Genomic DNA, 11,452 nt, shown 5'->3' with positions numbered 1-11,452 from the left:
GGGCAAGCCAGGGAGATAGGGCATCGTAAGGAGCCGCCCAGCCCCACCTGGCTTCCATGGAGTCCCTCCTCTGAGTCCCAGACCTTGGGACCAGAGCATGTGAAATCACCCTCTTTCTTGCATCATGCATGTCCACGTTGCATGCCCCCCCCATGCCCCTACCTCAAGCCACCACAACCAGATGGTGAAACTTGAACCCCAGGGGAGACCTCCACCCCCTGCAGGGGCCTGATGGGCAGCGCAGCTGGCCAATCCTAAGGCTCAGAGGCTAGGTCGGCTGGCTGACCACTAGGTGAGGGAGCCCAGGCAGTTGGCTCTAAAGAGGCGGTGCTCAGTAGTCAGTCATGGGCTGTGAGGATCAAACACAGCTACCCATCAGATCTACTCTGAGCTTGCTGAGCCCCAGGCCATCGAGGATAAGTAGCCCTTTTTGTCCAGAGCAGCTCTGCCACTGCTTGTTCCTGCTGCTGCAGCTGCACCCTCCTTGGCTCATTAAATTGCCATCCGAGGCTCTCAACTCAGGGCCATCTACCTGGAGCATGGGGCTTTCGGAGGTCCACCTCTGGCCAGTGCTACTGTGGGCATTGGCGTGGATGCAGAACGCAAGATCTGCATGTCCGTCCTGTGCGGGCCCAACCCTGGCACCCCCGGGAGAACGTGCTCTGGTCCTAGAGCTAGCCAAGCAGCAAATCCTGGAGGGGCTGCACCTGACCAGCCGTCCCAGAATAAGTCGCCCTCTGCCCCAGGCCGCACTAACCAGAGCCCTCCGGAGACTGCAGCCCGGGAGCGTGGTTCCTGGCAACCGAGAGGAAGTCATCAGCTTTGCTACCATCGTAGGTGGGTGAGGGGAGAGAGACAGGGCCTTGGAGGAGGAAGGAGAGCCCTGGAAGGGAGGCAGTGGGAATGGGGTGTGGCTGGCAGAAGGAGGAGCTGAGGGCAAGTATGGCTGTGAGGACGCAGGCCGTCCAGGCTCTGCCCGGAGGTCTGAATGAGGGTGCTGGGCAGGGTGGCGGGAGCATCAAAGGGAAGCTTTGTCTCTGTTCACATTTTTATTTGCTTTTTTTGTTTTGTTTTGTTTTTTAATCGTTTGAGCAGGCAAATCCACTTCCACCTACCGCTCCATGCTCACCTTCCAGCTGTCCCCTCTTTGGTCCTACCACCTGCACCATGCCCGCCTCTGGCTGCATGTGCCCCCGTCTCTCCCTGGCACTCTCCACCTGAGGATCTTCCGTTGCGGCACCAGGAGGTGCCGAGGATCTCGCACCTTCCTGGCTGAGCACCAAACGACTTCCTCAGGCTGGCACGCCCTGACTCTGCCCTCTAGTGGCCTGCGCAGTGAGGAATCTGGAGTGGTGAGGCTCCAGCTGGACTACAGACCCCTGGGCGCCAGCAGCGCTGTCGCGGGACTGCCCAGGCGGCTCTTGGACACAGAGGGGCAGCAGCGTCCCTTCTTGGAACTCAAGATCCGAGCTAATGAACTCGGAGCAGGCCGGGCCAGGAGGAGGACTCCCACCTGTGAGCCCGAGACCCCCTTATGTTGCAGGCGAGACCACTATGTAGACTTCCAGGAGCTGGGGTGGCGCGACTGGATCCTGCAGCCTGAAGGGTACCAGCTGAATTACTGCAGCGGGCAGTGCCCGCCCCACCTGGCTGGCAGCCCTGGCATTGCGGCCTCCTTCCATTCCGCTGTCTTTAGCCTCCTCAAAGCCAACAACCCTTGGCCTGCGGGTTCTTCCTGCTGTGTGCCCACGGCGCGAAGACCTCTCTCACTCCTCTACCTCGACCACAATGGCAACGTGGTCAAGACCGATGTGCCAGACATGGTCGTGGAAGCCTGCGGCTGCAGCTAGCAAGAGGACCCGAAGGTTCTGAGTGAAGTTCAAGGTTCAAGTTGGCGGGTCCCTGGCAAATGTCTGGAAGCCTGAGATCTGCTGACCCATGCAGGTTCCCAAACAGACTGACTACCTGGCAGTGTGACTGGGCTTGACCCTGTGGAACTCAAATGGGCATTTTCTTGTCCCAGATTCTGGTCTATTTCAGGCTGTTTCCAATGTGGACAGATGGGTAAAGTGTTTCCTTTCAAGGGGACAGCCTGGCCAGCAGCCTTTCCTACATCGAGCCCTGTTCCCGGACAGGAGGGGATGTCATGTCGTGGGAGGGAAAGAAGAACGCAGGGGGGAAATTCCTCAAGTAAGGAAGGAGGAACTAGAGGGCGCAGCAGCCAGGGGTACGGTAGACAAGCAGGCTAAGCACAGAGACGACTGCCTGCTTTGAAGCAACGTCAGGAGGAAGAGGAGCAAGGTGTGGGAGTGGGGGGTGGTTTGGGGGGCTTAGGAGGGCCTGGAATTGCGAGTCAGTAAAAAGGGATGCGGAGCCCATGAAGTTCTCTAGCTTTCCCTCGAGGACAAGACATAATTTCTCACGTGGAAGACATAATTTATACTTTCTTAATAAAAACGAGAAAGAAAAGGAACAGTGAGTCGTCGTGATAAGGGGTTGATGCCATAGGTCATAAGCAAAGTGTGGCCTGGGGGCCTCTGCCAGGTCCTGGAAGCCCGCTCAGAGGTTTCAGAAACATTTTCATAATAATACAAAGATGTTATTTGCCCCTTGTTATCATTATCTCTACATTATACTGTGAGGACAGGGTTGTGGTGGTTACAGCACTCAGAAGACTGAGGCAGGAGAATCATCGTGAGTTTAAGATCAACAGAATTCCAGACCATGAAGTCTAGGCCAGCCTGAGCTACTGGGTACCTGTCTCAAAGCAAACAAAAACATCCAGTGGAGTTTTCCAGAGAATGTTATACAATACAGCTAATTACATCACTGCCAAGAGATTAGGAGCTTATCTATTCCTATCCTTTTTCTCCTGTAAAAAGTCTTATTTATAGCTGGGTGGTAGTGGCGCATGCCTTTAATCCCAGCATTCGGGAGGCAGAGCCAGGTGGGTATCTGTGAGTTCGAGGCCAGCCTGGGCTACAAAGTGAGTTCCAGGAAAAAGGCACAAAGCTACACAGAGAAACCCTGTCTCGAAAACAAACAAACAAACAAACAAAAGAAACCAATAAATAGGGTTGGAGAGATGGCTCAGAGGTTAAGAGCACTGGCTGTTCTTCCAGAGGTCCTGAGTTCAATTCCCAGCAATCACATGGTGGCTCACAACCATCTACAATGAGAGATCTGGTGCCCTCTTCTGGCCTGCAGGCTGAACACTCACTGTATGCATAATAAATAAATAAATCTTTTTAAAAAAAGAAATGCTATAAAAAACAATAAATAAACAAATATGAATATTTTAAGAAAGAGTTAGAATCTGAAGAGCTGATCCAGTACTTCAGAGAACCTGTTGCTCACAGGGGACAGAAGTTTGGTTCCCAGCATCCACATGGTGGCTCAGCTATAAATAACTCCAGCTCCAGGGAGCCTGGCACCTTCTTCTGACCCCCACAGGCACCAGGCATGTGTGTGGTACACATACGTGCATGTAGGCAAAACATTGATGCACACAAAATCAAATAGACACACCTAAAACTACATAAGTTAAAGAGAGGATGGGGGCACAGCTCATTAGGGAAGGCACCTGCCACACAAGATAAGATTTGTGTTGGGTTCCCCAGTACCCGTATAAAATCCCGAGATGGGGACATCTGTGACCCCAGTGCTGGGGAGGAGGCTATCTGCATCGATGCATTCCAAGTTCAGGGAGGGACCCTGCTTAAAAAAAAAAAAAAAAAAGATGGCTAGCTGGACAGTGGCGGTGCATACCTTTAGTCCTAGTACTTGAGAGGCAGAGGCAGGTGGATCTCTGAGTTCAAGGCTAGTCTGGTCTACAGAGTGAGTTCCAGGACAGCCAGGGCTACACAGAGAAATCCTGTCTTGACAAAAACAAAGAACAAAACCAAACAAACAATAAAAAGCGAGGTGGGAGCTGATGAGGGGACTCTGCAGGTGAAGGCGGCTGCTCCACGCCCGAATACCTGGCTATGTATGTTCAGTCTCTAGGAACCACAGGCTGGCCAGAGAGAACCAATTCCCTCAAGCTGTTGTGTTGGTTGAAGTGAGATGCCCCTGCAGCCATAAGTTTCTCCAGTCCCACCCAGCCCTGAGGTCCTGCAGCTGCTTATAAAATAATCACTCAGAGGCTTAATATTAATTGCAAATTATGTGGCCTATGGGTCAGGCTTCTTGCTAGTTCGCTCTTATATTTTTGTTGTTGTTTTTTGAGACAGGGTTTCTCTGTGTAGTTTTGGTGCCTGTCCTGGAACTCGCTCTGTAGAACAGGCTGGCCTTGAACTCACAGAGATCCGCCTGGCTCTGCCTCCCGAGTGCTGGGATTACAGGCATGCGCCACCACTGCCCAGCTAGCTCTTAGAATTTAACTCAACCCATTTCTATTAATCTATATGTTGCCACTGGCCGTGGCTTAACTGGTCTGCTGGCATCTTGTTGCTCTGTGGGCAGCAGGCTGGTGTCTCCCAGACTCCATCCTTTTTCATTTCATCTTTAGTTTCAGTGTACCACCTAACTTTATTCTGACCTACCATAGGCCAGTGCAGCTTTATTTATCAACAAATCAGAACAACACATATTCACAGCATACAGAAAGACATCACAGCACTTCCCCTTTTCTGTCTTGTCAAAAGGGAAGATTTTAACTTTAACATAATAAAATTACATATAAAAGAACAGTTATCAAGTAAGAATTACAGTTATAATATCTAGTCTATTTGTATTTGGCAAAGTTAAAGAAAATATTCTATCATCTAGCCTATATTTGTGAGTCTAAAGTTTCATATCTAATTTATTTTTTATCATAACCAAGGAAAACTATAATTATAACTAACTGGTCTTCAACTACATCAAAGACCCCAGAAGGATATATTGTTTATTACCTAAGTAAATAGGAAGTGCTTTGTAAGCGATGTCCATAATTCTAAAAATGACGGAGACATCTGTCTGCCTGGGCAGTCATCCAAAGTTCCTCTGCAACATTGGGGCATCTTTAGCCTATAGACCTAGTGTCTCTCAGTCACCTTTTCCTGTGTCCTGTAGATTGTCTGGCAGTAGATTGCAAAGCAGGAACCTGAAGGACCATTTCACCTTGTTTTGGCAAAATTCAGTGGTCATTTTCCTATGGGTCCTGTATGTCCAATTTATACAACATATTGTCAAGCAGTCCAGGCAAGAGCAGTCTCTTGCCCAAATGACCAGTTTTGCCAAGAAGAAGATAAACTCCATATGGAGTGTCTTCAATGCCCATCTTCCTCTTTGAAGTAAATTGGTGCTGCCAGGAGCAGATTTGTCTCACTGTCCAGAAAAGTCTGTTTTTAAGTATTTGAAGATTAGCTACCTAAGTGATATATATCTATGTATAACTAGAAAACTTAATTAACATGATTATAAATTTGATCATTATAAATGGCTAATTATTTTGTATTTTTAATTATATATTACAATTTAAATGAGTTGCATAAACTTAATACCTTAAACAAATATATATATATATATATATATATATATATATATACACACAATTAACTTTAAAATTGTATCAATAAACCAAAATCCATAGCAATGTAAAACAGTTCAAATAAGTTGTTGCTCTTTAAAAGTAGATTCAAAGCCGGGCATTGGTGGTGGTGCACGCCTTTAATCCCAGCACTCAGGAGGCAGAGCCACGTGGATCTCTATGAGTTCGAGGCCAGCCTGGGCTACCAAGTGAGTTCTAGGAAAGGCACAAAGCTACACAGAGGAAACCCTGTCTCGAAAAACCAAGAAAAAAATTAAATTAAATTAAATTTTAAAAAGTAGATTCAATAATCTACCCTTTTATCCTATCATATCTATATCTTACATTTCTATTTCATACCCCCTTTTCTTCTTTTAGAAAGAAATTAACTATGACCATTAACAATTTGTAACCAAACCCCTAAACAAAGAGAAACATCATAATTCATTTTTTGTGGAGGGAGAATGTGGACATAGTCCTCTAGGCTACTTCCTGCTGATTGGGGGGCACTGTTAATCTTATGGGGATCCTGAGAAAATTGGGAGAGGGGCATTATTTTCTTAGAATTACTTCCTGCTGTTTAGGGGCCAACAGTATCTCAATGGGGTCCTGTAAGAAAGTTTAGATAGGCCGGGCGGTGGTGGCGCACGCCTTTAATCCCAGCACTCGGGAGGCAGAGCCAGGTGGATCTCTGTGAGTTTGAGGCCAGCCTGGACTATAGAGGGAGTTCCAGGAAAGGCGCAAAGCTACACAGAGAAAAAAAGAAAGAAAGAAAGAAAGAAAGAAAGGAAGGAAGGAAGGAAGGAAGGAAGGAAGGAAGGAAGGAAGAAAGGAAGAAAGAAAGAAAGCTCAGATAGTCAGTTCTCAATAGGATAGCTGTAGTAATGGGTAAGATTGTCTGAGACTAGAAGTGTGGTATGATGGACCATCTCATCTTAGAACTATCCTGAAGAATTATCAGTCCAAGGCCAATCACTGAGTAACATTCTTAGGTACAATGGCATCTTTCTGGACTGAGTAGAGTCATTGTTACGGGGCCCCATCTTCCTTCTGGAGACTTCAGAGATTGCTATTGGAAAGATTCATATTTCACTGTGGAAAACTTGGAACATTATTAACATCAAAATGTAAAGTTTGGATTTATGCTGGATTGAGAAGGGATTCCCAGGAAGCAAGGATAAGCATGGAAAGAAATAGAATCTTGACAGCAATAGTCCCTAGATTATTGGTTTTCTTCTGTCTCATACCAGTTGGCTCTTCTGATATGAGACAGAATTTCCTGATTTTTCTTTTAGCAATATGCTTGGGTTTAGAGAAGGAGAAAACCACATCCCAACTCCAAAGCCAGCTTGATTTGTAATTGAATCGGGACCTCAACTATTCTAGAGTTAAGGAGATATTGATGTTATGGTGCTGGAGAGATGGCTCAGAGGTTAAGAGCACTGACTGCTCTTCCCGAGGTCCTGAGTTCAATTCCCAGCACCCACATGGTGGCTCACAACCATCTGTAATGAGATCTGGTGCCCTCTTGTGGCCTGCAGTCATACATGCTGTAAACATAATAAATAAATTTTTAAAAAAGAGATATTGATGTTAGGCATTGAGGTATGACCCTGTAGAGTATATTGGTATCACTAGGTCCTTCTCTTCTGCTGTAGACGTCTAGATGTCTAAGGCTTTATGATTTCTTAAAGGTGGGTATTTCTATTATCCTGTAAAGACAAAAGACAGAAACCTGCCTCAACCCTTGTTTGTTGAGTTTTTCTTACAGTTTGTAGAGATGTCACATCAGTAGATGAGCTATTACTTCTCCTTATCAAGGGGTTTCTCCTGTTCCAAGGAAATTTTTGTTAATGTTGTTGGTATCCATAGATTTTTCTTCTCCTGTAGAAACAAAAGCAAATCCCCTTCCCCAATGTAGGGCGTTATCCTTGTGGTGATATTTCATTTGTGCTGAAATGTGGTGGTATTTTATTTGTTCTTTAATAAATAAAGCTTGCCTGGAAATCACAGGAATAGAAACAGCCATTATAAGTAAACAAAGAAGTCAGGCACCGGTAGCACACGCCTTTAATACTGTCACTTGGCAGGCAGGGATCTGTCTGGATCTTTGTGAGTTAAAGGTCACACTGGAAACAGCCAGGTGTGGTGGCACATGCCTTAAATTCCAACACTAGTTAACCATGGAGGTCTGGAGGTCTGTACAGACAGACAGGGAGTGACAGAGCTGGGCAGGAAGAGGAAGTGATGTAGCTGGACAGAGAGAGCAAATCAGATGACAGAACAGCAAGGCATGTAGGCATGGGCAGACAGGAAGTCGCTCACATTTGGAAGGTGCCAAGTTGGTGAGGTGAGGTTGGCTATGGCTTTCCTTATTTCCCTGATCTCTCTTAGGCTTTCACCCTTATATCTGGCTGCATGTTTATTTAATAAGACCATTTAGAAACTCATCTACATATGCTGGTTTCCATTCCGAGGTCAACACGTATTTGAAGTAAACCAGTTGGTTTAGCTCAGGAGTTTTTTCTGTCATCCAATGTCTCTCTGCGACTGTTGTTCCTTTCTCAACAGCATTGAGAAAATTCAAGGTTAATAAACCACTATGCAATCTATTTCTAGGAGTCATTGTTACCTGTTGCTGTTTATTTAGCATATCCTTGAAAGTTTGTTTGGATCTTTCTATGACTGCTTGGCCTATGGGATTGTGGGGTATACCTGTAACGTGCTTTATATTGTAATGAGCAAAAAACTGTCTTATTTTATTTGAGACATATGCTGGAGCATTGTCAGTTTTAATTTGTACAGGTATTCCCATGATGGCCATAACTTCTAGTAAGTGTGTAATCACAGAATCAGCCTTTTCTGAATGCATGGGAGTGGCCCATTGACATTCTGAATAGGTGTCAATGGTATTTTTTTTTTTATCTGTACTAGCAAAAGCTAAATCCGCTACACAGTGTGCGTGGCATGGAGACACCTCTGTGTACCACAATGGGAATCCACCATGCTGTAGGTCAAGCACACATGCTGCAAACCTGCCATGCTGTAGCTCAAGCCTGCACGCCATGGCATCTCTATATCACGGATTGCCCAAGAGACACAGCTGCTTTTGGTTCCATTTTAGAAAGTTTCAGGTGGAAATTCTTGCTACCATGTTGGTTGCCAAAATGTAGTCATAAGTTTCTCTGGTCCCACCTGGCCCAGTGGTCCCATGTTTCTCTGGGCCTGCCTGATCCCATGGCCCCACAGCTGCTTATAAAATAATCACTCAGAGTGAATATTAATTGCAAATTACATTGCCTATAGCTCAGGCTTCTTGTTAGCTAACTCTTATAACTTAACTCAACTCATTTCTATTAATCTATATGTTGCCATGTGGCCATGGTGTTACTGGTCTGCTGACATCTTGTTGTTCCTTGATGGAGCTGATGTCTCCCCTGACTCCAGCCTTCATCTCATCTTTAGTTTCAATGTACCACCTCACCTTATCCTGCCCTGCTTTATTTATCAACCAATCAGAGCAACACATATCCACAGCGTACAGAAAGACATCCCACAGCATGCCCCCCAAAGGTTCATCTATTTGAATCCGTGGTCCCAGTTGGTGGAACTGTTTGGGAAGGATTAGAAGGTGTGTCCTAATGCATTTACCTTAATTGTTCTAGTATTAATAATAAAAACTTGGGAGTCAGAAATTGAGATCAAAATCTGATAAATTAAAAAAACAGCGGAAGAAGGATCAGCTGACCCTACTCTCTGTTTCCCAGATCGAAAAGCCCGAGAAACCTCTCCAAGCCCCGCTTTATCTCTTCCTATACCTCTCTATCCAACTCCGTGGGTCCTCCGATATATCTATGGCTAATTCCAGTCAGCCAACCACTGACTCTGCCCTCTGATTCAAGGTTTAACTTTATTAGAAGCCCTGGAGTGTCAGTGGGGACAAACGCCACACAACAGTGTCTTTGTTGAAGAAGATGTGTCTCTGTGGCAGACTTGGAGGTTTCAGAAGCACGGGTCATTTCCTTCTCTCTCTTTGCCTCCTGGTTGTATCTCAAGATGTCAGCTCTCAACTACTGCTCCAGTGCCATGCCTGCCTGCCTGCTGCCATGCTCTCCACTGTGATGGTCATGGACTCACTCTCTGAAACTGTAAGCCCCAAATAAACACTTCCTGTTATAAGTTACCGTGGTCATATTATCTTTTTTATTTTTTCCAAGACAGGGTTTCTCTGTGTAGTTTGGTGCCTGTCCTGGATCTCACTCTGTAGATTAGGCTGGCCTTGAACTCACAGAAATCCACCTGGCTCTGCCTCCTGGGATTAAAGGTGTGTGCCACCACCACTGCCCTGGCAGTCATGCTATCTTATCACAGCAACAGATAGAAATCTATATTGTGTACCCTAATAAATTTGTCTGAGGATCAGAGGACAGAGCCAGCCACTAGATTAGACATAGAGGCCAGACAGTGGTGGCACACACCTTTAATCCTATCACTTGGGAGGCAGAGATCTGTCTGGATCCCTGTGAGTTCAAGGGCACACTGGAAACAGAGCCAGTCATGGTGGCACACACTTTTAATCCCAGTACTGGGAAGCACACATGCCTTTAATCCCAGGAAATGATGACAAGGCCGGGTGGAGAAAGGTATATAAGGAATGAGGAAAAAGGAACTAAAGCAGTTCAACTGAGACCCTTTTGGGTGAACACTCAAAGGATTTCAGTCAGAGGATTGGTGGAGTTGGTGAGGTAATAGGTGGCTGTGGCTGCTCTGCTTCTCTGATCTTTCAGCATTTGCCCCAATATCTGGTACTGGGTTTTTTATTAAAAGACCATCTAAGATTTAAACAACACTAAGTTGGTTGTCTAAGAGAACTGAGTCCTCCAAGTTACCCCTTGCCTCCACACACACTATGGCACTTATGGTGCTTTGAATAAGAATGGTTCCCACAGACTCACATATTTCAATGTTTAGTCATCAGGAAGTGGCACTATTTGACAGGATTATAAGGATTAGGAGGTGTGGCCTTGTTGGAGGAAGTGTGTCACTGGGGGTGGGCTTTGAAGTTTTTTTTTTTTTCTTTTTCGAGACAGGGTTTCTCTGTGTAGCTTTGTGCCTTTCCTGGAACTCACTTGGTAGTCCAGGCTGGCCTCAAACTCACAGAGATCCACCTGGCTCTGTCTCCTGAGTGCTGGGATTACAGGTGTGCGCCACCACCACCCAGCGGCTTTGAAGTTTTGAAAGCCCATTCCAAGCCCAGTGTCTCTCTGCCAGAGGATCAGGATGTAGCCCTCAGCTACTTCTCTAGCACCGTGCCTGTCGCCATGCTCTCTGCCATGATAATGGACTAAGCCTCTAAAACTGTAAGCCAACCCCCAATTAAATGCTTTCTTCTATAAGAGTTGCCGTAGTCAGGATGTCTCTTCACAGCAATAGAACAGATTAAAACAGTAGTCAGTGCACCCTCTGCTACAGGTACACCAAATAAATAAAAATGCGAAAATAAGTAAAATTTTAAAATAAGGTGGAAAGCTGGGCATGGTTGTACAGGCTTTTAATCTGTGTCTCTCTCTTTTTAAGATCTATTTATTTATTATGTACACAGTGTTCTGTCTGCATGTATCCCTGCAGGCCAGAAGAGGGCGCCAAATCTCATTACAGAGGGTTGTGAGCCACCATGTGGTTGCTGGGAATTGAATTCAGGACCTCTGGAAGAGCAGTCGGTCCTCTTAACCTCTGAGCCATCTCTCCAGCCCCCAAGCTTTTAATCTCAGCACTAAGTAGACAGAGAGTTCAAGGTCAGCCTGGTCTACAGAGTGAGTTCCAGGACAACCAGGGCTAATATGGAGGGACTCTGTCTCAAAACCAATCAATCAGTCAGTCAATCAGAAGCAATGGTTCAGGGATTGAGAGCACCGACTCTTCTTCCAGAGGACCTGAATT

At 46.0% G+C, this 11,452-nt stretch overlaps 1 protein-coding gene across 1 annotated transcript; it reads left to right on the top strand.

The window, feature by feature from the left end:
• Nucleotides 1-539: 539 nt before the first annotated feature.
• Inhbe (inhibin subunit beta E) lies at nucleotides 540-1,850 on the top strand. The gene is made up of 2 exons (XM_036169492.1): nucleotides 540-837; nucleotides 1,096-1,850. Exons 1-2 carry the CDS (start codon nucleotides 540-542, stop codon nucleotides 1,848-1,850), a joined length of 1,053 nt encoding a protein of 350 aa, XP_036025385.1.
• The last annotated feature ends 9,602 nt before the right edge of the window (nucleotides 1,851-11,452 follow it).

The sequence above is a fragment of the Onychomys torridus genome, chromosome 20, assembly GCF_903995425.1.
Source record: "Onychomys torridus chromosome 20, mOncTor1.1, whole genome shotgun sequence".
Lineage (NCBI taxonomy): Eukaryota > Metazoa > Chordata > Mammalia > Rodentia > Cricetidae > Onychomys > Onychomys torridus.
The sequence above is the reverse complement of the archived record's forward strand: the minus strand, read 5'-3'. Positions and strand labels throughout refer to the sequence as shown.

Bases quoted from the DNA above. Each gene is read 5' to 3' on its own strand.
- Inhbe (XM_036169492.1), top strand. From the start codon at position 540: ATGGGGCTTTCGGAGGTCCACCTCTGGCCAGTGCTACTGTGGGCATTG. The intron at 838-1,095 runs GTGGGTGAGGGG...TCGTTTGAGCAG, and splicing joins CAGCTTTGCTACCATCGTAG to GCAAATCCACTTCCACCTAC.